This window comes from Mya arenaria, chromosome 4 (assembly GCF_026914265.1).
Source record: "Mya arenaria isolate MELC-2E11 chromosome 4, ASM2691426v1".
Lineage (NCBI taxonomy): Eukaryota > Metazoa > Mollusca > Bivalvia > Myida > Myidae > Mya > Mya arenaria.
In genome coordinates, this window is record NC_069125.1 from 33390854 (window position 1) to 33418516 (window position 27663).

Consider the following 27663-nt stretch of genomic DNA (forward strand, 5'->3'; position numbering starts at 1 on the left):
TTTTTTGTACTTTTCAACAAAGTGCTTGTTCGAACTTATTTTATGACGTCATGAAGCGTTGTAAATTTATTTCATTGTTGACATCAAATAGTTCCGCGTTTTTGACCATTCTTTATCTTTGTTTATATGAAAAAGGCTTGATAACTTATTATTTTATTTATATAAAAGAATATTCAAAATGATGCTTCTGTAATACTACCCCGAAAATAAATAACAATGTGGAGTCAATTATTTTACCAACAAGCACGACACAACAAAACAGACGTTTCAGGTTAACGCAATGCCTTGTGAAATAATAGATGTTGAGGTGGCCTTCTTGGATATAAGGGTCTATGGATATAAACTGGTACGTAGAAAACGCCATGCATTGTCAAAGCATGTCTCTTAAGCATATTTTAGCTGATGTTCCTCATGAACTGGAGTTTCCCATGCCATGGTATAGGCTCCCTTTCAGCATTGAAGAAATGAGTTCGTACGTTTTAGTAGATAATATCAGTTTGTGTATAAATCATTTATTTACTTTAATTGATTTTTTTATTGTACTGTCCGAATTACATACGCCTATAAAAGGAAACCTCTTGAAATTTGCTATTATTAAGAGAGCTTACAATATGAGAAACGTGTTGATCTTTGTTTTCATTTCAAACAAAATGACGTAAATAGCATAACATCTTAGTGATAAATTTAACACGTTTACATAGAACATTCGATTGACTTTCTCGGAAACTGGAAACACCTGCAAGCCGTGTTTCTTTTCGTGTGACATATTCGCTATCAAAGTGTAAAGGATTGAAAGCCAGGCAACTACGATATCGTTTGATAAAAAAACGAAACCCGTTAGAGTCATGGTTGTTGGTGGTGGTTTAATGCTGCCTGCCAGGCATATCAAACTTAGACAAAGGAACACGTTGTCTGGCTTTGTAGTCGTCCGAGGCGTAATACTTTAGTATTCTACTTTCTAGTTTAAGCATTTGCAATCCATTCTTTACATGAGTTGGTCACAATAAATAGTTGCATAATATAATAACGGAGTTCAAACAACTGCCAGTTTGATTAACATCCAGATTTTCACCGGAGTCACGGTTTGACCAAGAACAGGAATGTGCTTTTTTTCTACATTTATGGTCCTTAAAATTTGACTAGTGGACCAAGTTCAATATGTCTAAAACTTAAGCATTTCTTATCAAATGTTTACAAAATTTGTTTACACTGTTCGTTGGCATAATGTCTTGGCCAATAGATTGCACGACTCACCCTTGAGTAATAGCCGTGGAACTGTGAAAATATGACCAAATTTATATTGTACATCGTATGTTCCCTAACTCAATCATTTCTCATCCTATATTTCCCAAGCTTTATAGCAATTGGTATAGGCATACTATATCGAGAGAATTGCCAGAATGCAAACATCAATGTTGAATTTAATTATCTCTTGATATTACATATTATGAATAAATAAATTTCATCAATTTCAATATAATGAATCATATCGCTCTTGACATGTTAGTTTTATCTACAATTCATAATTGATTAATATTGTTATTCATTCAAAAAAGAAGGATCCTTAAATGCCTGGTTTAAGGAATGTTTGGCATGATAATCCCCTGTTGTGCATCTCCTGCTAATTGCAGTAGGGGCCATCTTTCTGTGTATTCGCTTATTGGCTCAGGGCCATTTAGGGTCCATTCATATAATAAAACATCCCAAACTGCACAACATGATACTCAGATCGGATATCTGATACGACAATTAGGCAATTAGATTAAGATCAATTAACAGAGGTTGTGTACAAATACACGGTTTGGAGAGGGGGGGGGCACTTATAGATCGCTTAAACCAGGCCTTTACAAGCACTTTATCAATTCGCGGAGTTCTGATGTTTATGCGATACTCATGTTTGGTAGCAAAAACTAATCGAAAAGCCTTTTTGAACGTCAAAGGCGTTTAAGTGGATTCATTGCCCGAATTCCGTGAAACCATCCTTAGTAGTTTTGTCGAGACCATATTATTTTAAGTTTCGAATACTATTGTCAATGTGATTCATAATTGAAGGAACAACAGTTCTATCATTGTTTAAGCGAAGCATGTTCCATTTTAAAGAAAAGAATGGCATTTTGCAATATGTTATCAAACGCATCACTTGTTTGAATATTCGTATATTATTTTCAAAGAAGTTGTTTTCGTAGTTTTTAAATGTTTTTAGATGTATCGCAAAGCAAAATTCTAGATTGCTTTCTCTCCGAAACTTCTTTAAAGTCCTAAATGATAAAATTATTGCCCCAAAAAAGTTGCTCAGATTACAATATCGTTTAGTAGATACAACTAATGAAATTCTAAACTTAATTTTAACATTTTTTCGTGCTTAAATAGAAGGATTAATGTCTAGTATCATTTAATTATTATTGAAAACGAGTCAATTTGTCATCGGAGGACCAGTAAATAATAGACGAATGATTGTCCACGTTTAGAGCTGCTATATAAAAAGGATGTATCGGAAATATTTGCATCTTCTGTTACAAGGAGCTAAGCCAGCAGGACCGGTGGTGGATGTTTTTTACGCTTAAATATGGCGCTTATTATTAGCTGAATTGCTATCAATAGATTTACGATTGTCTACAGAATAAAACGAGGTACTTTTACATTTTCTTTTTAGAAATAGATGCGTAAATAATGTCGTGAGAGAAAGCCACATTAATGCAAACGGGTGACATATAAGTAGGAACCATTTTAGCAAGACTATATGATAAAAGTCTGTAAAGTTTACAATTAATGTGTTCCAGAACTAGAAGACGCCCGACAAGCTAGAGGGAGATGGACAATATTGTCATATAATGTGACAACATAGGCCAAGTCTAGCTAATAAATCACCCTACCTTTGTCGTAGGAACAATTTGTGGAAAATAACAGCATTTACATCAAGAGAAAATACACATTTGTTTCATTGTTGGTGATTTAATGACAATGAGGCTACATCTTATAACATTTCTGGTATCTGCTGGTATCGTACAGGCGTCGGCAGCAAAGTCGTCTGCGGCGGAAGTGTACCAAAAACCTGTAAGTAGGAAAGCTTTTATTTGTTCCACTATACAATTATGCAAAGAATTTGTTTTTGTCAGTCGACAGTGGATTTGTACCAAAATTCCGTAATTGGGAAAACTTAGACTTTTATCACTATATAATTATGCAAAGAACTCTTAAAGTGCTCTTTGTTCTTAGTAAATATCATGAAAGTAATAAAACCATGTTTTTATAATTATATAATTATACAAAGTGTTTTTAATTAAATTTTAATTATAAATACTAAATACATTTTTGAATCCCTTTTTAAAGGGACTTTCTGTGAAAAAAGTTTTATTAACATGTGCTAATTCACTCTCATTGACACGAATATGCCATTATTGCGGTATTATGTTGTGTGGGAAACCGAAGAAACCGATATTTTATTGTGAAATGCAAAACCATTTTGAGTTTAAAATATTTTAACTTAATAACATCTGAAATTCGTTTTAAAAAAGGTCACATACTGTATTCATTTAATTGTTAAATGAGTTTACTTTTAAAATGAATAGTATAAGATAGCGCAGTAAATAGGTTTTGGTACACTAAAATGTCATCATAAAACATTTTCAATATGTAAAAAAAAACATTTGAAAATACTATATTTACAAATGAAATTAACTAGACCAACAGACAAAAGAATAAATTAGCACATTTTTCAGGACGTATTCAATACCATACCCGGTCGCTTTATGCATGGAATTTCTGGAACAATTTTCACAGCCATATGCTTCTCCAAGCCGATAACAATTAATATAAATATTAATTACCTACAAAGACATTCTTACATATTTCATTGTTCAAATAGCTTTAGTTTCCATGATATTGAATGAGATGATACTTTATTACATAACTATTCAGATGTTGGTTTGTGTATATAACGTTTTCGCTTGAGTTCAATTAAATTAAATGTGTATATTTGGTGTTTTTGGTGCATTCGTCAGGATCAATTTATGTAAATTTAATCTCGTTTTTCACCAAAGGTGTTCGTCACGTTCTTTGAACAGTATTAGTTAGCCATTTCGGCGTTTGATGATATTGGAATATACAGTACGCCATTATGATAGGCTTCAGGTTGATTCGGATTAAAAAAAAAGATTTTTTTTAATAAAACTATTTTGTTTTATAAATATATTTAGTTTTTCAAGAATAAACTCAATTTTCATTGTAAGAATGCCCTATTTGCAACATCTCGACATTATCAAAGGCCAGAAGGGCTATAAATTTACTATATAGTCTATGTTACGGCCACCTTTATTTTACGCTGTGGGGTACTTACTGTCAAGAGACAAAGTCTACCGTCGGGGGGGGGGTGTGACTGCAATCCATAGCACTTACTTTAGTGTGTATATACCACGTGATAAATTGCGTCATACATGCTTTGTTGGAAGGCAATATTTTTCACACTTTATATAAGCTTAAGACAATGTAGTTTGTGGAGTGTGCTTTTCTTCCATGTGTCTTGTTTGTGATGTTTTGTTATGATTAAATCGTTGTATTTTTCTATTTCAGATGTCGAAAATAACGAATGACAGAGGTATGTAGTTATGTAGAAAAAATGACTGCTCTTAACCTGATTTAAAATAAAATAAAATATAAAACAAAATATAATAAAAGTAAATACGAAAGTATACTGACATGCACCAAAGTTGTACCTTTCGAGTTTTTATAAGTTTACGCCTACGCCAATAATAATGCATTAAAACTACAGTATCACGCTCACAGGAAATTCCTAAGCGTTCGTATTAAGTTGGTTTCCATTCATTATCAGCAAAGCCCAACATTCGATTCAAACATGTTTTGGTTTTAATATTGTTGACGTCGATCGTAAATTGGTGGAACGTTTTTCTAGGAGCAAATAAAACATTACTATTTACTTGGCGGCAAGATGACACAGTAATTAATTATAATTTAATGAAAATGCGATACTTCCAGGAAGTATTTCCTGATACTCTTTTCAATTTAATGGAGACCGTTTTGGCTCAAACATTAACGACTAAGATATATGTGGGCGTTTCCACTGGCATGGTATTCAGACCACTTAAAAATTAAAGGTTCTTGGTATATACTAAAAGTAATTAGTGATGCGACTGCATCGCATCAAAATAATTATTATTGTATGTACATAGTAACGAGATTTTACCATTACTTAAAATGTAGATTAATATGACTATCCAGCTAAAAATGTATACACGTATGTAAATTTGCTTATCGTTTAGTATAAATAAAAATGGAAAAAATGCTTAGACTCACGCTAGATGTACATCGTTAACTGCGTAACCACTAATAACCACTAATAACCTTACATACGACATGATAATGACCGATTTATTCAAGAACATTTGACATTTGCTTCACAGTTTCGCAGCAAAGTTATAAAGCATCATCTGATATCAAAAACCCATGTTTGCCATGTTTAGAAGATGTTTAGAAGTTATTTCCCATTCCTTAACCCACTGGAGAATTGTATCACGCATTTGTGAACAATGCATGTAAATGACAGGAAACAATCACCATATTGTCAAATATGAGTTGTCAGGCATGTGAAAGTGAAAGATTTTAGCATTATCTGCAAGCAAGGCAATTTCTTTTAGAATGGCGCCAAACAAATTGGAAATTGATCCAGGGACATTCACGAGATAGCTTTGCCATCGGCGCATCACATATCACTTCTTTAAACAAGCCAATCAGGCCCAAATAATTCGCTGTTCAGTTTTGGTAATTGACTTACGTAGCTGAGTCGATTAATTTACTAAGGCTGTGATGCCATGTTTAATTATTAATATAAGCAGGTAACACCTACACATGTTTTACACGTTTTATAAATTAAACGAACTTCTTTTAGCTGTCGACGTTGCTGTCTTCGGAATCAGTTCGTTTAATTTGTAAAACATGAACCTTTACCTTTACATTTATTATGGTCAAACAGTGTTGCACCGATGAATCAAGAAAAAACATTGCTATTCTTTCAAAAGGACACTGTATTGCCTTGCCAGACTTCGTTTCCCTTCAAAGATATTACCACGCCTTTGAATCAATTGCATCCAAATTTCTAACTGATCATTAAATTGAAAAAAATCGATTTTGGTTGACATTGGCTGTTTGGTAAATAAATTATGTATACCCTATTGCCAAAGTATATATCTCAATGTTAAACGCCACATCAAAACTGCTCTGCTGAATATAGTTAATATATTTGAACACTTATGGGCCTTCCACAGTACAAAAGTCGTTTGAAGGACCAAAAAAGAAAAATGCTTTGATAAAGTCTTTATTTTCTTTTAAGGTTCAATATTTACCAAGCATAATAAATTCATCCATTGCAACATGTGGAACTGTCCATTCCAATAAAAAACATATGCATTTTTCCGAAAATGTCTTTACATAAAATGAATATGTTTTTGTGTCAAAGTAGTCAGTACGATTTTATGATTGCAGCTATTTTAAGAATGGTATTTGAACTCTAGTAACCTGAAAACGAATTTAATCCACTATTTTCCCCATTTGTTTCACAATCATTCTTATTTGTAAAGCTATAACCAAGAACCCACAAGACACATTGGTTAGGTTATCTTGGGCATTTTCACACAAAAACTAGTTATAAAGTAGACAGACTTTTCCGAAAAAAAATGCAAAGCCTTTTGATCAAAAATCAGAAAAAAAATATGTTTTCGTAAAATGTGGACAATTTCTTATTACTCTTAAAACATGTCGCAATGGATATCTCCTCCCGAAAAAGAATGTTCCTCAAAACTATATAAAACATGAACTTTTGTAACGTTTTTCTTTTGGGCCTTCCCTACCCACTTTAGTACTATGGCCCATAATAAGATTTATATATTTAGTACCAAAACGGTTCCGTTATAGATTGACTATGCATCGAAACAAGATTGCGTTTGCGGCAGAAACTCTATAAACACCCATGATTCCGGCAGTTACATGTACACAATACCTAAATCCTTGTTATTTTCTCCATTGAGTTAGCAAGAAAATTCATGACAATGATATATACACTATGTAAAATCGAAAATTAAAAATACTAAAAGTTTGTTTGTTTGTTTTTCATTTCAGTTCTACACCATATTGCAAGGTTAAAGTCGAAACCGAAGAGCTCTCTGTGGGCAAAGCATTACAAAGGTAAAATTTAAATGGAAAAATGCTGATTCAGATTACGATGTTTTTACTATTTTTCAGTTATTACTTACTGTATTAATACATTTGGTACAAAAAAATGGTTCAAAAATGCAGGAAATATAAAGATACAATCTTGGAAAAACAAAATTATCTCTTAAACATAGCTAAGCTGTCATTTTCTTGATAATACTGATGGCAAAATACCATTAATCTGTTAAATATCTCGAATATTCATCTTCACGTACTCACTAATTACAATTAATGTTACTTTAACAAAGGTTCACTTCCTGTCAATGCACAATGTATTGTTATATATATATATATATATATATTGTTGTACTATAAAAATATGCAATATTGCGGTGACATTGTCCTGGCTCTAAGAAAAGTTTAAGGGTCAAGCCAAGTAGCCAAGTAGCCAATATAACTTGCTTGATTTTATTTCATTATATAACGACGAAAGGTCCACGGACAAAAAACAAAACAAGATAAACATAGGACAACTGACGTATTTTCAAATATTATATACTAAGCAATGAAAACTGAACGAACAATCCCAGTAGCGTAAAATGTAACTTAGATTCGGTTTAAAAACAGAAGGGTCATGGCCAAACAAACACCAAAGAAGTCACACGACTCTCCATACAACAAACATTACACTCCTATATACACAACTATAAAAAGAGAATTTTTGAGTCACATACTTGGAGTAACGAACTTGTTAAATTACGTTTATGATTAACCGTAAACAGAAACTTGCTGATACTTTATCGAACTGAAATTTGTCAATCAATGCCTTAACACAATTAGCCGTCGGAGTGTTCTAAAAGTTTTCCTTTTTGTTTTCAAAAATATGAATTTCGTATTTATTATCCATGAACAAATGTTTTCTGTTGCAGGAACTGTGAAAAGAAGTTTTGACACTTTAGATCTGGATCAGTTACTTAACGATCCTTTCTTCAATGACATAGAAAACGAGCCCTTGGAAAGCGATAAAGACTACAAGGAGGACGCTTTTAACGACGATTATCTCGACTTAAGTGCTTTTGATGATCTCTTTAACCCTGACCAAGATTCATCTGAAGTAGAAAAGCATGAACATTTTAGTGACAAAATGCATCATAATGAAATACCAAATGTCATACCCGATGAAATGGAAAATGTGTTCAATGAATTAAACAACCTACCAAAAGATAAGGATCCAATGTCAAACGTAATACCTGGCGCAGAGGGACCATTTGGGATTCCATCGCAACCATATTCCGGATATCAACACCAACCTTATCATTTTCCCGAGGCACAGCCTCCTCAACATTTTGCGGATCCCTTTTCCAGAAACAACTATCCGGGTCCCGTTCCACCGCACCATTCCCGATATTATACCGAACCATACTTGACCAATATTCCTCCAAGAGCACAAACTAACGCAGATAAAATGATGGACGAATTTATGCAATTTCTCTTTTTAAAAGGTGAGTATGTGAATACATATCTGACTCTTTGTGTTTATAAGAAACATGTTTATTTTCATTCTTCATTTCTTTAAACATGCATTATCAATCCTTAGATGTCTAAGTATTTTTTTTTCTAAAAGACTTGACGAAACAAAGAGTAAGTTACAGTCGAAACTCGCTATGCCAAACTTTGTTATCTCGAATATTTGGATATGGCAAACGTTTTTAGAATGTGTTGGGTTAAGTAACAGCTGTTGTGTATTTTGGTTATATCTATTTTTCGTTATCTCGAAGTATTTCCCGAGGTCCGAACCACTGCGACCTAGCGAGTTTTGGTAATAATTTAAAGATTTCAATACCACTGTAATCGAATACTGTTCTATCAATTGCGTACGCCTGGGTTGACAGCAAACGCATTCTAAGCTGTTCATTGGCGTATCTTCGTCTTTCTTGGTCTTACTTAAAATATTTAAATTGATATGTTGCTGTTGTTATTTCAGAGACCGGGATGTTAGATCAGTGCATGAGTCTACGAAGAAAACGAAAGTAAAATACTTTTTGTTTAGACATTCATGTCATTAAGTGTCTTATGACAAATTGTACGATGGTGATGATGATTCAAAACAGACGTCCAAAATAGATACAGTGTTATTTTATCAGTTTGTAATAACAGGAAAAAATATCGAACTTCGCTTTTTATTGCATCCATGGAACTGTTATAATAAAAGTTCTACAAAACATTTAGAAAGCCCGAACGCCTAAATAGGCTGGCCCGTTAATTAACATAATATTAAGTTTTGATTAGTGGATGCACGTGTTTGTAGACCAATTAGATTCGAGTTTTATTCAAACTTCCTGGCCACATCATGCTTCCGAGAAAATGACAAAATGTCGTCAGTCAATTCATTTAAAAAAGTAAACAACCAAGCAAAACATTTTAAAATAATACCCAATTATCCTATAAACGCAAGAAAGTTTCACGTGCAGAATTGCTGGATTCTATTATATACCCATTTAAAAATGTTACATTTAACCGCATGCAAGTTAGAATCTATCAAATACAAAATACTATTAGGTAACACTGAAACGAATACAACAGGGACTCCCTGTAACCAGCACAAGGTTCTATACCTGATATGCAAGCACAAGAATCAAACAACGTGATCATACTACACAGACAAATAATATGACCTTTAATACTCAATGTCCGTGAAATGCATGCACCAAGCTTAAATAGTTGATGGGAGTTCTTCAACCAACTTAGTCAAAATATCCATTGTATCAGAGTGCTGTTCCTTGCGTTGTCATATTTGAAGAGTCCAAATACCCATAGAATTGGAGGGCTGGTTCTTTCGTTATCATAAAGTGTTCAAATATCCATAGAATTGGATAGCCTTTTCATTCGTTGTCATATTTGAAGTGTTCAAATATCCATAGAATTGGAGTGCCTTTTCATTCGTTGTCATATTTGAAGTGTCCAAATATTTATAGTATCAGAGTACCGGTCCTTGTGTTGTCATTTTGAAGAGTCAATATATATATATGCATATTAGAATAGTGCCGGTCACCGGTATCATATTTGAAGAGTCTAAATATACATTGTACCAGATTACCGGCCCTTGCGGTGTCTTATTTGCAGATTGTTTGAAACATACACAGCTTGTGTTATAAAGTTTTCACTGAGCGAGCTAAGGCAGTCCCTGTGATGTCTAGAAGCGTTGTGTTTCTTGCTTCTTTCTTGTCTGACCTTGATCGCTGTGCATTTAAACATGTTAATGGTTAAATGATGTGCTACTGGGCTTGCACATGTGGTTTTTATTATTGTATTTAGATATTCATAATAAGATTATGCTATCACCAATGACATGGAAACTACAAGCCAGACGAAATTCCCACTAATTAGTGATTTGAATACATAAAGTCATACAGAATAACGACAACAACTAAACACACAGTTGATATTAATTTTAACTGATTGTGTTTTAATATATGTTTGGATGACAGCAATGAATCGGTATATGTTAAACTATGTTAAAATTAAACGGTTTGAAATTCCTCAACATCTTATTTATAAACAAAGAAATCAAAATTTTACGCTCACTAGATTAAGAACAGTAATCTCTAAACAATTGTCCAATATATCATTCAATGAAAGCTAATCAGTCAAAACTCAATAGTCGAACATTAAACACTATACCCTGTTGGAGGTAAAGGCCAAAACGACAATAAACAAGATAAGCGATAACCGCCTTGCAGCGGTCAAGTTTGCTAAAAGTATAATTTAAAGTCAGAACTTGCACTCCTACAAAATTGACAAAACAATATGATAATCATCATCATGTCTGCCTATAATTTACAACAAATACAAGAGCAGGTCAAAATGGTCATCCATTTATCACCACCCACATCGCAGCCGATTATTTTCAAGTCACTCGATGTTATGATATGCTTAATAGAACCCTCTTGAACAGGATCGAGTTCAATAAAGGTTCATAATTAATATAAGCTGCAATAACAATGTAGTCAGATATAAAACAGTTTCGAGAATTTTGAGATTAAAAGATATAAATGCCTTCTTTAAACATTTTCGAAACTTTAAAAATACATTTACAAGCATGATCATTAGAAATACTGCAGCATTACCGCTTGATCCCGGAAGGAACTATATTTTACAGTAGTTATATAACAATGTTAACACAATTCCTGAGTAAATCGGAATGTGTGAATAGCAAAGAAAGATATCAACATTCACGTGTGTGTTTTTTAGGTTAAGCGAAACCTACTTTTATACAAATCCTTATTTTGTCGATACGTTTTCATGGTTACCTTGTAATATGTGATGACATAAAATCCATATTAAGAGATGAAGGCCAGTGCTGTTATAAGTATGAACAATTGCTGGTATTATTATATGAAAGTTTTCAGCACATCGATATTGACATGAGGCAACGGCGAAATAAAAACAGCAAATAAGAACAACGCAATTATAATAAAGTAAAATGCAATGAAAGAGTGCATCTTGCAATAAAAACTGATAACTATAGCCCATTAGTCTACACCTCAATCATGATCCTGTTGAAAAGTATGAAGGCGAATTAAACACATCGCCTGCTAGGAGCCCCTTCTCTTTGGAATGGTAAAATTGTTTAAGCATTTATCAATTATAATTAGAATTGACATATCGTATCGAGAGCAATATGTTTCATGATATGAATTTTTCGAAGATAGTTTAAACTTTTAACCCTAAATTTAATATAATAAAAAGATGATCAAACGTGAAAGTGAATATTGCAATCTGGCAAGACATGGAATTTGTGCGAAATTGTATTTCTATAAAGATAGCTATAAGGCTTGGGAAAGATTAGAAGAGAAATGATTGAGTAAAGGAGCATACAAAGAACAATATGTATTTTGTCATCATTTGACAGTTTAAGAGCTAAGATCGAATAGTGCAATCTAGTTGTTGATAGAACTTGAGCAAGATATTATGTACAGAAATTGGCAAACATTCATTAAAAATGCTCAAGTAAGAGAGCGAACATATTAAAATAGTTAAAATGCCACAATTCAATGGCCATAACTGAATAGTTTATAGTGCAATCCGGATGCTGATCAAACTTGGGACAGAAAGTATGCCATAAACATTGTAACCAAGTCTACCAACAACCATAACTCTAACGGGTTTCGTTTTTAACAAACGATATTGTTGCATCCTAACATCGAATCCATGACACTTTGATAGCGAAGATGTCATTCGAAAAGAAACACGAAATTCCGATTTTCCAATTTCCGAGACAGTCAATCAAATGTTCTTTGTAAACGTGTTAAATGTTTCACTCAGATGTAATGTCATACACGTTTGGCTTTTATTGCTTGATAAATACTTGTTTGTTTGTAAATTGTCACCACGTCATTGGTTTTAAAATGAAAATAAATCGAGATTCAAAACAACAGCAACACGTTTCTAATGTTGTAGCTCTCTAAATCACAGTAAAATTCAAGAAGTGTTCTTTTAAAGACGTAGGAAATACAGACACGACAATAACAAATCTAAATCAAAATTAAAGAAATGATACTAACACAAACTTAGTATTATCAACTAAATTCGTAAGAACTCATATCTTCAATGCTTAAAATGAGCCTAAAACATGGCATGGGGAACTCCAGCTCATGAGGAACATCAGCTGAAATATGCTTTGTAGACATGCTTTGACAATCCACGGCTTTTTCTAAATAATGGTTTATTTCTCAAAACCCTAAACGGACATCTAAACATGTATTTTTTTCACAGACCAAATGCGTTGCCCTAAAGCGTATGTTATCTTGTGTAATGCCTGTTGGTGTAATATTTGACCTCACAATGTTATTTATTTGCAGGGGCAGTATTAAAGAAGCATCAACATACTTAATTTAAATATCTCATTAAATATAAACTAAATATACAAGTTTGAAACCATGTTTTTAAAAAAGAGAAAAGAATCGTCAAAAAGCGCGATTTAGAGGGATTATTTGACGTCAGCAGTGATATAGAATTACAACGTTACATGATGTCAGTAAAGAACGTCGCACACGGATTATCATATTGCCTATAAAGTCGTTGACTGTTTTTGCTTCTTCTACTAAATTATCAAGTATAAGATAGGACAAAGATATATGAACTATTTTGTCCCAAAATCAACTTTTGCGCACCTCACGCTGTTTGTTCGACTGCGTTATCAAGTTTATTTGCAAATATCATCAATGCAAGACAATAACTCAGAGAGAAATTAGATTACGATTCTCTCTGCCGTGTCATTCATAATTATTGAAACATATAATCTCACATTGGAAATTACAGTGTTTATTATTTTTAGAGATGTTGATACCATTGCTATATATCCTCTCTATACAGAAACCAAGTTTAAATGGTATATTTTGGTGTGTATGTCTACCAATGTTTAATCTATTTCATTAATCATAATCAACGATCGATGTGAGACTATGGCTACTGTAGAGAGGGAGATAGTAATTAGAACCAACATCTCAAAAAAGAGTTAATTAAGGGACTATATCATTTCCAATTTAAGATTATTTGCACCAATGATTATGCAGGGCGTGACAATGACAGAGAGCATCGAGACTCGTTATCAAATAATCTCTGAGACATTGTCTTGCATTGATGAAATTTGTAAGTTTCAGAGACAATTCCATCGATATTAAGATTTGGGAAATCGTTTTGTAAAAGTTGATAAAACTTACTGTGGCTGTAGCGTTCAAAGTTGTGCAAATAAGAAGAGATCTATTCATCTTTTTAAGCAGTATTTCATATATTATAGAGAGGGTGTACGTGTCCCTTTACATGTAATAACAACTTCATGTGAAGATTGCAGTTTGAATTCAAAGTAGTTTGTCAAAATGCCCTCGTTTGCTCTCAAAATCTATATTTAATTTGAGTTTCTTCATCGTCGTCATGCTTGAAGGTGATACACCTGGAGTGATGGTAAACTTTGCCATGTATTAACCTCTAATGAATATACTGTTATTTGGCTGATTTTTCAGAACTTGGTCAAAGTTAACAACGTGATTAACAAGATCGTTGTTAACTTTTAAAGGTGAGGTATTTAGTGATGTGCTCATGTTATGAATATTGGTGTTGATTATTACAGTGTCTGTTGGGACTTTGACCTTGTTCTTTAAAAGAAGGTCATCGTAGTTTTCATTTTATTCTTGACATCTTATAATGATACTAACGTCTAGCAATGCAATGTTTCTGTCTGTCGCTTGGTTATCCTGGTCGTAAACAAATAATGCGACAATAGAATACTTTGTCCGTGAGCTATGCTATTCCATAGTATGTGTATTTTTACCGGGGATGAAATTTAATCAAGTGATGATCAGATTTATATATCCTTTTGTTTCTTGAATCCTCCTTAACATGAATTGCTACTTTCATGTCACTTCATGAATCATGAATAATAATATTACCTTAAAAAGTCGGTCATTATTTTTAGCCAAACATCACCGTTCTCAATTTGAGATCATTTGTGCCAATGGTTATTAAAGGATTTGTATGACAAAGAACAGATCAAATCGAATGGAAACACATTCAAAGGCATTTTCTTGCATTTCTATAGATACTGAAATTTGTACTGCGTTATGTAAATGTAAAACTGATTGTGGCTATTTGATATGTGATAAGAATACAAGGTTGCGTTTTTAATTTTAAAGATGAATGGATACACTGGCTAAAGTGTTATTTTATTAATGAGAGAGAGCTACCCGTACATCTATATTTTGCAGGTGTTAAGAAGTAGTTGGTCAAATTGCCCTTTAATTTGTTCTTGTCGGCTCGCTGGATAAAGTATTAATCTCGTTCCAAATTTGATCGTGACTGCCAGTCTAAACGTGTACAATGTACACATAACTGGATGACGTAGTGCGCAAAAAGTAGCCCACACATACAGGTACCCGTACATACAACTTGCGCCACTTTTCTGGAGGAAGATCCTGCGGAAGCACAAGACATTGGTTTAATGATTCAATCTTTTTTTTAAATTTTGCCTATTGATCATTAATTAGCTCACAAACCACCTGATCGTATAATTGAATGCAGTATACAAGGTAGCTTTCACATCTTCACAGAGTTTTACATGAGAGTATATATTTTACAATCAAACAATGTAACAAATCAATAATACAATATAAATATCATTTGTCAATAATGATTTGGGTACAAAATCGAAACGTTTCTTGAGCACAGAGGAGTTAAGTAAGAATTTGTCCAATGTCTAAACCAAATTGTGGGCTGGACCATTTAACCCCTAAAACGCCAATATTACAAATTTGGTACAGGGTACTTTGTTCTATACATGAATCAAATGTTAAAATTCGGGGTTTTGTTATTGTTAAGAAGGTTTCAAATGCTATATCCAGGGACACGGTCACTCATGGCTCCGCGGAAGTAGACACTAATTAAAAATTTCCCTTTTTCATAAACAAATGTCAACTGAGATAGGAGCGAACGGACAAATAATTCAAGGGACATGATCTTGGAAGAGGACGAACATAAAATGCCTTATAGTCAGTACCATCATATTTAAAATAATATATGTACGGGTTTATTTTCAGTATTCGTTTCCTTAGAACAGTTTGGTATTTGATATTCAGACTAAGAAGATTATTGTTAAAATATAAAACCTGTTTGATTCGGTGTGTCATAGCCACGCTATCTGGTGCTACAGTGTTATACCAATAATAATTAATTGCTTGACAACCATGACGATCATGAACAAATATTAGTTGGCTAATGCTTATCGCAATCAACGATTCAAGACCGTCGTTGACAGGTATATGACACGAAGAGACAAGGAACTTATTGTCGAAGAAATGCAGAAATACCATGAACAACCCTACACGGCAATAGTTTATTGCAACCTAAAAAACTTATTCCAGAATGTCATTGACAGTAATATGACACAGAGTGGAACAGGAACTTATTGTCAACAGGGAAATCTTTCTCACGAATGAGAAACGTCAAAGGAGAAAGACCATAGACATGACAGAAAAACACATTCATGAATGTGACATGTTGATAATGGTGCGAAAATCTTTTTCTGGCAATACAATCATGGTATAATTAACTCATTGACAAACATCACTAAAGGTTTAGGCATTTACTGTGGCACTCCTTGCTTCTTTGAAACAGACATATTATCAGCTGCCGAGAAGTTGCGATCTTAAATAAAAACTTTTAGATAATTGTATCATTCCGTTTTGTTTAACTTTTATTATGATAAGTATTTTAGATTTAGAAAGTCATGTACCCCAAAGGGTTGGGCTACAAGTTATTTACAACAAATATTCCAATCTGATCTGAACAAGCTGTTAATGGTTCTTATATCAGCACGGAAACAGAGGTATCCTCCTCCGTGGATGTATCTCTAAAACACGATACAAAATTATCTGAAAAAGCATTCGATTTGGTATTCATATATAGAAACAATTTGCATTGACCATGTTTGAAAAACGTCAGTGAACATATACACTTGACAAGACGAGTGCATTTTTTACCTGGAAACCATTTTAGACGTTTTCATTTAGACATGGGAAAAAGTCAGTTTATCAATCCGGTCTGAGCACTTAAGCGCGTTAATGCCAATGTAGTAAATGTTCTGAATGTAAGCAATTATATAGCACACTAGTGTGTAAAAGACGTCAGACGCCAGGAAGCAAGAACAACGTCATACCTGGCTAAGATAATTAGCATCCGATTGAGGATCTACAACGCTTTTCATGTTATTGTCGAGAACAAATGCACAAATGCACCATTGGTTCGATGTTCAATGCCTAAGAATATGTTTGCTTCGGACAATCCGATATACCGTGGTTTTTACCTCCAATAATTTTGCGAGTTAATAATGAATTATATCTTTTAATTTAGTTATCCAAAAGGGTACAAAGGGGTTAACAGTCAGTAAAGCTAAATTCTGATTCTGGTTCTTATCTGATCTAAAATTAGAATAATTGGTATACTTCGAATGTACTGCTTACCTGGCATGCAAAAAAGAAGAGTAACTACCTTTAAACACATGTTTTTTTCTGTATAACAAAGAAATTTCAATAGTCGAAAATTGAAAAATTAACTCTGTTTAGAGACACAAGACAAGGGCCAGACGACAATGAACTAAAGACACAAATGTATAAACACTACATATACCAGACCTGACCACAAACATACTTAATTATTTTCTGTTTCTATAATCGATCTTTCTAGGGGTTTTGTTTTTTCGTCTTTAGTATATTTCTTCATATAGTGTACTTTGCATATGTTAAGACATGTTTTGTTAGCATTTTTTCTTACACTTTCTGCTTTAAAGTTATGGATATTAACTCTACTACTGAACACATCTTTTACAAAAGGTCATTCGAAGTTTATTTACTCTTCACACAATATAAGTATATGTGTCCCTTTGAAGGTACGTTGGAAAGACTTCTTAACACCTCTCATATATTGTGAATATAACACTTCCATCTCTCATTTGTATCAGTTAGCTGGAATGAAACACTTTATGAGCTCCACTCAACATTTGTTTAATTGTATTTTGTGTGAATTCAGAGAGAGTGTATCAACTTCATTCTCTGGAAGGTCATTCCAGGATATCAACCAACCTATTAATGAATACTAATATTTATTTCAGACGGCCGAATCCTTCTCTTATAGAATCTAATCGTATATCATCACACCTCATACCACACAATTTGATCAGGACAAAATCAATGATATTGAGACATCTTGATCAATTCCTTCGTATTTTTTCTTTACTCTTGAGTTTGCAAGTGTTTTTCAACATAGTTCAGACAGTAAGTTCTCGCGCCATTCAGGAAACTCGTGTTGTACATTTTCAATTGCAATTAAGTATTTTTGGGGTTATTTTGGAGCCCATACAGGGGAATCGTGTCCAATATGAGTACTGACTTTTGCGTTGTACAGGCTGAGGAACATATCATTCGATATATGGGCAAACGCTATGTTTACAATTTTTAGGCCCCAATTTCTCAAAACTGTAAAATGAAATTATCACAGACTACAACCGCACTATTGAAACAATTATAACCAGTAAAAGGCGTTAAAACGAGTACAGTTCAAAAACACGTTTTCACTGACACAAGAGTAGTATTTATATTAATCGTTTTCTTCGAAAATCGGTCGTTTGATATAAGACGAACTATTGGTCGTTGTTCTGAATATACATTGGGCCATTAAGTTACACATTGTGTATATAATGTCGCATTTAGTATGACTATCTTCTTATTTAACACAAAGAAGAAAAGATAAAGTGAAGTGCATTACATGCGATGTCCATGATAAAAGCATGATTAGCGTTTATGATTTCAGATTAACGGTTGTTTAGGTATGTATTTGAATTAAATTAACACATTTTACACTGGAAGTGTTAGCAATGCTGATTGTTTCATTAAGAATGAAATTCATTTAAACAGTCGTCGCAGAATTTGTTTCTCAAGTTCTGTAGTTTTAACTTGGATTTTTAGATATTTCTCTTCCTTTTTCAGATCACGAATAAACATGAGTATGAATTAACAAATAATCGTCAAATGATGGCAAAATCAATTAGATGAATTGCATTTTACCAATTTATTCATTTTGAGTGATTATTTGTGAGCTATATTTTAAGCTAAAATAAAAGAGTTTCCTTAATATGTTGGCTTATGCATCAATTTACGTTTGCATTTGTGAGAAAGTGCTACTTTGTTCATACGTAATAAATCTAGTCTGAGTGCAATTGCTTTTAACTTTTATTCTAACCATTGAGAACTTAACTTGAGACGGTCGTAAGGCCAACAAGCAGCAACTATGAACAAAGCGATTTTAAGCTCTTGAATGCAGTTAAGAAATAATGCATCTTATAATAAAACAAGGGTATTGTAATAACTATGGCCTAGTAGCATACACTTTAACCAAGATCTTGTTTAAAGGAATCAAGGGCCGAACAAACACCAAATAAAATACAACGTTTAACAGCTATCAACATTTCGTCATTGGTAAAAGCTTGGGTCATTGTCAGCAAAAAGAAGTAAGAACTCACTTAAGTCTTAGTTTCAGTATGCGTTCGTCGGCCCTACCACTTGTCCAAATATTCAGCAGAAAATAACATATAACCGACTAGTGTGAACACAATGAATTCAACCTAACCGGTTCTGTAGAACTTAAGCTTGTTTCAACTCACAATCGGAATACTTCGGTCATATCCGCCGTACAAGGTGCCCCGGATGAATACCGGCGCATTAGTAAAGTATTTATAATAAATAATAAACATGTCCTTTGTATTACTTAGTTTAAATTGATTCCCAGTGAAATGATGTATTGTATTAATCAATTAGATTCCTAAGAGTAAAGTCCTCATGCTTAATAACTAAATTGCTAAATTGAAATTACTACGCGATCTTCTTGCAGCGTAGTGAAATATACAGAATTCTGACATTGTAGACCGACCATATTCATCTGAGGTTGCAATTTTGCAATTTTTTAATTTGATAAAGCATTAAAATTAACAATTTTAAGTGTCGCAAGTACTTTATGAAAAAGTTTAACTGTTCGACCAGACGTTGCCTTACCTAGAAATGCCCGCTGGTGTCAATAAGCTTTAAGCCAATCAAATCTGTTTTTGATCTGTTGTTACTACTTTTTAAGTTATTTAAAAAAACATCGGGCGATGTTTATAAATGCAAGCACACAACCATAATCATGCGTTACAACTACCATTAAATAACAATTAGATTCTGCGTTCCGAAAAATGACCAGTTTTGAGCTTATGTGTACGTATCACCCTCTTGGGTACCGATTTCTCCGTCAACTCCCCTTGAATACTGAAAACCATGAATGGGGATTTTAGCCTGACAAATTATACGACAGGTAGAATCATTTCACTGGGAGAGACCAATTTCATGGAAGTAATATTTTTGCTTTCTTGCTGTGCTCAGATACTGTACAAAATATAAAGACATGATATTGAATCTAAGCCTGACAGACACTCCAAATTCGGTACATAAAGACAACATTTCCCTCAGCTAAGTGTGGTGATAATGCAAAGGGAGTATTTAAAGGTTATGTAGGCGATCTTTCCGACAACACTCGTAAATGCGCTACTAATTTAGGCATTGTTAGACAAATTGCGAGTAGTATTTACATCTTTAAGTGAATTAAGGGTAATAAATATGTACAGAAATAGCGCAGTGTTATACATTGTGTGTGACATACTCCGCATATGGTGCCAAAGGTTGTTGACAGCTCAATGGCAATATCTAATGCAGTCTATAATCAGCCAAGGGGAAAGTTGACCATAGAAAAACGATACGTATATACCACTCCGCTTTTTTGGTAACTAATAACGACCAATTGTTTGTTTCGGAAGTCAAATTCAAAATAAAGTATTACCTAATGTGAATATTTTGTGGCTTGAAGCAGACGTGAAACAAGCTTTATATTCAATCAAACACATCGCCCAAAAAATAACTCATTATAACAGTTTATGACGAGCGAAAAAGATAATGACCAAAAGGTCTTCAATTGCAAGTTCTCTGCAGATAAATGAGAAACCCAGACCAGAAATTAATGCATTGTCTTGAAGAGGCCCAGAGGGAATTTCGGAAGCCCTCTTGAACAGAAGATCATCACAAAACTACTGATTTCAAGTCACGCATGAAACGCTGTTATAAACTGTGGTAATAGTTTGTCATTAATAGTTCGTTGGATATATGACGCACTTTTATATTCGTATGATTCCATAACACTTTTTAACGAGAAAAAACAACACCATGCCATTCATTTTGGAGGACCCACTCGGCGTTATCACGTCATTGTTTATTTCATTGATGTAACATAATTGAACAAGCGTGACGTCATTATCTAATGATATATCCAAATTTCTTTTTCACAGACAGTAAAGCTGGATACAACTTTGTATCCTTAATTGTAGCTCAAAAACATTACACTGGTATCTTATGTTATTAAAGCAATCAGAAACATGGATTTGCAAAATCATGTGTTATACTTTGTTCACCAATATACAAAATTATACTCTTATTCGTAACATTTACAATAAGCTGATGCCCCCTATGTTAGATTTCAAATGTTTGTCTTGTGTGTCTCTGATTTGTATGGAAGATTCTCTCTAAGTGTATATATTTACATTCATACTTCATTCCTAAACGATGGTTGTTGTTTATCAATTGCACTTTATATCTGTATAAAGTGCAATGGCATTTCCCGTCGATATTGCGTGCGTTTGTTCGATACTTCTGTCCTGTCATTGGGCGCAATAATACCAAGGGGCGGGGCATATTTACTACGGTACTATTTGTACGATAATTTGATTGATTTTAATGTAGATAATTTCATGATGGATTGAACAGTTGAAGAATCGTTTGTTTTTTAAAAATGCTGTTAAATGTCACGAAAATGCAAAAACAGTTAGTTCAAAGTAACCTCTATAACGGGTGCTTGTATGACGTCATGAGTGATGTCATTGAAAAAGTTTTACATTAAGCTCGATTCGGGCCGCAACATAGCTCGGCAGCTGCATTTTGTTTCGACGCCATTTTTTGCAGTGTTTATTCGTTTTGAAAGTGTTGTTTTTTCGAAAATTGACTGGATTACTGGGATTATTTACACACAATACCTATTGGGTAATCAATTAATTACCTATTCAGTCCTAATTTAATCATTATTTGTTTTGATAACTAATTTAAGCCTGAAAATTTTGTAAACATGTTCTTGATAAAATGTACAGCATCTTCAGCATCAGAGAAAAATATTTGAAATGTCTTTGTTCATTGCATACGACATAATGGAATCATCTCCATATAAGTCGTATGTTCTGAATAAAATCGACAGAAATAATAAGTTCGGAGGAGTTAGTCGTTTTAGACCTAATTTAGTGCTTTTAATTGTCAAAACAACTGAAAAAACTATTTGGTAAACACATCAGCTTGCCAGGAAAAGACACCTCAGTAGAAAATATGTAAGTTATATGTGGTTTATTTCATGTTTTGGTATTTGTATGCAGCTACATTATATATTCTAAAATATGTTTTTGTGCAAAATTTTGCATCGTTGACCAACTTTCGGTCAGAAACCAGGTCGCTCAGCCTTCATTGTTATGATGCGGGCCCTGAAAGCGCATATGTAAAACAAACCGGGCGTTAACGGCACGTGAATTTACTGAATAATACACGTTTTCTACATATAACGCCCGGGTTTTTGCGTTTTAATACACCACGATAACGGACCGAAAACACATATTGTATGCAATAATACGTATTCATAATATTCTTGACCTTGAAAAGATAGAAAATAAACATATAAATAAGGAACTATTTTATCTGTGCAATCATTGTCGTATAAAATTAGGATACGATAGCTGTTCTAATTTACCCACCGTTGAGAACTACGAGAGAAAGAAAAGAGAAAATATTCTTGAATAATCAATTTATTTTAGCAGAAATGTAGATTTAAATCAATGTAAATATAAGTATTAAAATTCGACATGTTGCATTTTATTGGGGTATGGTATGCAATGTTTCCAAGGACTGCACTATTTCAGTATATTTATCATAACAGTTATACAATGCGATTACATTTTAGCTGACTTAGACACATTTTATAAAACGCTTCTATATTGTATAAGCAAATGGTAACACAGTTAAGTGCGAAGAAACATAAGATTTCAGGGACATGTCTTAACAAACTTGGTAGAGGACTATCAGACAATGCTTAACATTCAGCATCAACATGCGTTAAATAATGTGTATAGCGCGTATTTTACAGTACTCATTTCCTTAAGAGAGTGGGATATTTAATGTTGAGGCTAAGAAGATAAGTGTTTCAATACTTTAACCTCTTTGGTACGGTGTGTCCTTGCAACGTGCTCGTTTGTTTAACCAATTATAATTGAATTGCGTGGAAAACCATGCAGATCATGATCACCACTTTAAGGGGCGATGCTTATTGCAATCAAACGAAGGATTCAAGGTTGCCGTTCAAAGAGTTTAAAGAACAACGGAATTTATTGTACAAGCAATCTTGACGATGAAAAACAGTTTACAGGCCACTGCTCATTCCAAATTCAAAAAAAAAAATGTATTCCAGAATGCCAATGACTTCAATATAACTCAAAGGGGGAAAGGAAGTTTTTGTCAACATGGATTTTTTGTAACGAATGAGAAATGTCAAAGGAATAAGACCATGCGCTTGACAGAAAAACACATGCATGCCTGTGACATGTTGATAATCGTGTGAAAAACTTATTTAAGTTAATACCATCATGGTTTATTTGACTCTTGAAAAAGATCACTAAAGATTACAGTATTTAAGATTCATACAATGTGTCACCCACTGAATTGTTTGAAACAGACATTTTACCAACTGCCGAGAAATTGCGATATTAAAAATACTTTTCCTTCTCCCAGGTTGTGCATATGTAGTTTAGTACTGAGCATAGTGTTGTCAAAGCTGAGGAAGATTGGATTCGATAAATAGGAAAAAAGGTATGTATTCAATTCAAAGGCCAAATTTCTCTAAACGTCTTAAGCATACACGGCTTATCAATTTTATTTTTGCTTATACTTTATTTTACGCATACAATAAGAAGAATGATATCATGGTAATCTTTAAGAAAATGGCCTTGTTAATGGTGTAATTGCATTGTACCGTACAAAAGCTAATGAAATGCATTCATTTCGGGGATTATAAAATTCGTTTTGTTAAATTTATGTTTAAAATACAATAATTTTCTTATGCAACAATTTACGTTTACCTTTGCGAGAATCTGGTATTTTGTTAATCCATAATGGATCTGAGTGTCATTGCTTTGAACTTCAACACTAAAATTGTCTGAGCGCAAGGCGGTCGTAACTCCATATTAAAGTAAAAGAGGATTGTTAGTGTGAACGTAAACGAGTGCTTCATTTATTTTTGTGAACGTTTTCAACAGGTCGATATGGATATGCGACAAAGGCAAAACAAGAAGCAAAATAAACAAAGCAATTTTATTTTAATGTAGCAATAAAATAGTGCGTCTTACAATAACACAATGATAACTAAAACGCAGTAGCCTACACTTTAACCAAGATCCGGTCTAAAGAAATCATGGCCAGCGAAATATTAATAAGGCATTTTTAAAAAGATTGTCTTATAATAAAATGAATGTAGAACCACAGGCTTTGTCCATTTAAAGTTTTAACATTGAAGATTGTGTACAGCCATATGTAACGATTTCCCGTATTTCAGGACATTGATGTGAATTATAGTTGTGTTGTTATTGGTGCCGGCTTATGATTGCCACATTGCAGGACTTTGCCTTAACTCGAAGTAAAAATTTAATATCATTTGTCGATGAAGACTGAAATGGTCACTTAGCACGGAGGATTTAAGTAAGTGATATAAACTGTCTTAGAGACGTTATTGGCAGACGTCGGGGTTTTGTGATTGTAAACAAGAAATAAAATTTTATATAGGGACTGCAGTAATTCAGTAGTACATTCATAACAATTATGCAATGAGATGACATTTTAGCTGACGTAGACACTATTTCTAAACTTTCCTATAATGTATCAGCAAATGTAAACAAAGTTTACATTGAACGAAGAAACAAAGGATTTCAGGGACATGATCTACCAGACAATGCTTAATATTCAGGATCAACATGCGTAAAATAATATGTGTATAGCATTTATTTCACAGTACTCATTTCCTAAAAACAGTTTGATATTTGATGTTTAAGCTAAGAAGATAATTGTTTATATCTTTTTCACCTGATCACCGTCTGGTGTTCGTTTGTTTAACCAATCATAATTAAAGTGCGTGGACAGCCATGCAGATCATGTACACCAATTTAAGGGCCGATGCTTATTGCAATCAAATGAAATATTCAAAATTGTCATTGACAGCAAGAGCTTAAATGACAGAGGAATTTATTGTCCAAGCAATCTGGTCATTCGATTTTCAAAAAAGTATTCTAGAATTACAATGACTGTAATATGATACAAAAGTGGGAAAGAACCTTATTCTCAACATGTTTTTTTTAAACTAGTGAGAAACGTAAAAGAAATATGAACATGCTCTTGACAGAAAAACACATTCAGGCATGTGACATGTTGATAATCATAAGAAAATCTCTACTAGTGTTACAATCATGGTTTAATAACTCAAGAACAAAGGTTAAAACATTTTTTTAAATGTTTGCATTGTGGCACTCCATACTTTTTAAACAGAAATTTTACCGACCAACTGAAATTGCAACAAATATTTCTACTTATGCTCATGAAGAATCTATTATGATACTAATATCAGTACGGAAACAGAAGTGTCCTCCTCCAAGGATGTATATGTGTAGTTAAGTACTGACCATAGTCTTGTAAAGGCTAAGGAACATTTCATTTGATATATAGGTAAAATGTATGTATTCAATTCAAATGCCAAAAATTACCTGAACGTCTAAAGCATAAACGGCTTATCAAAATTATTTGCTTATACTTTATTTTACACAAACAAGTAGAAGCAGGTTATCATGGTAATCTTTAAAGTGACACTCTTATTCAAAATCAATATATCCACATATATAACAAACATTAATTTTGACTGATAATCCTTCAACTACTTACTGGATAATGCATGTTTGGAAAATTATAATTACTGATTACATGATTGTAACCGTGTATGTGAAAAGCAGAAAGCGCAAAAATTGTAAATGATTGGTGAATGCTAAAAGATTTACAATAGTCTTTCTATAGTCTCATAATGTAGAAATTTCATGTTTTATGGGCATTACTTTCGAATTAAACTCGGTTTCCTTCATAAGAATCATTGTTTTCGACATGTATTCATCCTTTTAAGAATATAAAAACAATATAATTAATTGTGGTAAATCTGATTTGGGAGTAAGAGTGCATCTTTAGAATAATGGCCTTTAATGGTGTAATTACATTGTACCGTACAGAAACTAATGAAATGCATTCATTTGAGGGGATTATTAAAGAAGTTTTCTTATATTTACATGTACGTTTAAAATATAATAATTTCCTTAATACATGATTCGGCGGCTTATGCAGCAATTTAGGTTTCCCTTTGCGATCATTTGATATTTTGTTAATCAATAATGAACCTGAGTGCCATTGCTTTGAACTTCAACACTAAAATTGTCTGAGCGCAAGGCGGTCGTAACTCCATATTAAAGTAAAAGAGGATTATTAGTGTGGACGTGAACGAGTGCTTTTTTGAACGTTTTCAACATATCGAAATGGATATGAGACAAAGGCGAAACAAGAAACAACTATAAACAAAGCAATTATATTATAATGTAGCAATAAAATAGTGCGTCTTACAATAACACAATGATAACTAAAACGCATTAGCCTACACTTTAACCAAGATCCGGTCTAAAGAAATCATGGCCAGCGAAAACAAAGTAAAAACTCACTTGAAGCTTAATTCGGTTGACGGGCGCCCAACCCGACTTGTATTCCGACATTTTTCAGTAAGTGCAAATATAAACATATAATTCTCATTCGAGCTAGCATTAACTGGAATGCAATATACTCAAACTCTCAGTTGTTTCAACTTAATCTTATCCGTACATTCTCAAAGTGATATGCCTCAGAATCACAAAATACACGTAGTGAGTACTAGTTTGGAAACAGCAGGCTCAGATTGATTGAGATTGTTTCTTGACATCAATGGATGGGGCAACACTGTCAACGGACCAAGCCTACCTAAGAGGCGGCTCAAGATATATTCTATTTTCAAGAAGTCATTTCCCATCACACCAAAGAAAATAAATAGCTAAACTTTGGACGACGTATATAGCGACTCTGTTAATATGTTTGAACGTCTATGTTGGTGGAAAGGCCATTTGACCATAGTAACGCCAATAAGGCAAGCGTATATTCCAATAAGCCAAGGCTGTGACCAAGGGAATTAAGAATGATTATTATATGATATATCATAATATATAAATATATTTTGTCTGTCTCAAGCATAACTCTCAATGGAAAGCACAAATAACGAACCCTTGGATATCATTAACCAAACAATACCTAAATTCGAGCCAACTGCGTCTTCGTAAACAATGTGCATCTAGAGCGGATAAATTATGCATCCAGAAGCTTGTTTGATGCATCAGCCACGTGCTCAGATCATATTTTGATCGTTTCAACACGTTTTATTTTGTAATTTTTAGAATTTAACTAAACGTCGACAGTACTATGATATTTTTTAAAGACAATATGGAAAATCCTTCTGTTGCTATATCAAATTAAATATTGTTTTGTTTTTATTTACATAAAAGCGTCGATGGTGTATATGAATACACGGACTGCGTTACATCTCGTAAAACATGATATAGAGAGTTTGCCTACTCCGTAAATGCCCCTGAATATCGCGGACCAAAAAGGTGGGTTTCAACATATAATGAAGCAGGTAGAACATGTTCTGGAAGAACATGGAAGACAAGCAGACCAAGTGCAT

The 27663-nt window shown here is 33.4% G+C and overlaps 1 protein-coding gene across 1 annotated transcript; it reads left to right on the top strand.

The window, feature by feature from the left end:
* Positions 1-2542: 2542 nt before the first annotated feature.
* On the top strand, positions 2543-9303 carry LOC128229744 (uncharacterized). The gene is made up of 6 exons (XM_052941559.1): positions 2543-2630; positions 2781-3054; positions 4570-4594; positions 7129-7194; positions 8091-8663; positions 9146-9303. The coding sequence occupies exons 2-6, from the start codon at positions 2956-2958 to the stop codon at positions 9193-9195; spliced, it is 813 nt and encodes a 270-aa protein (XP_052797519.1). The 5' UTR covers positions 2543-2630; positions 2781-2955; the 3' UTR covers positions 9196-9303.
* The last annotated feature ends 18360 nt before the right edge of the window (positions 9304-27663 follow it).

Coding starts and splice junctions, on each gene's coding strand:
- LOC128229744 (XM_052941559.1), top strand. CDS start 2,956: ATGACAATGAGGCTACATCTTATAACATTTCTGGTATCTGCTGGTATC. Junction 3,055..4,569: donor CGGAAGTGTACCAAAAACCT/GTAAGTAGGAAA, acceptor TTTCTATTTCAG/ATGTCGAAAATAACGAATGA. Junction 7,195..8,090: donor GTGGGCAAAGCATTACAAAG/GTAAAATTTAAA, acceptor TTTCTGTTGCAG/GAACTGTGAAAAGAAGTTTT.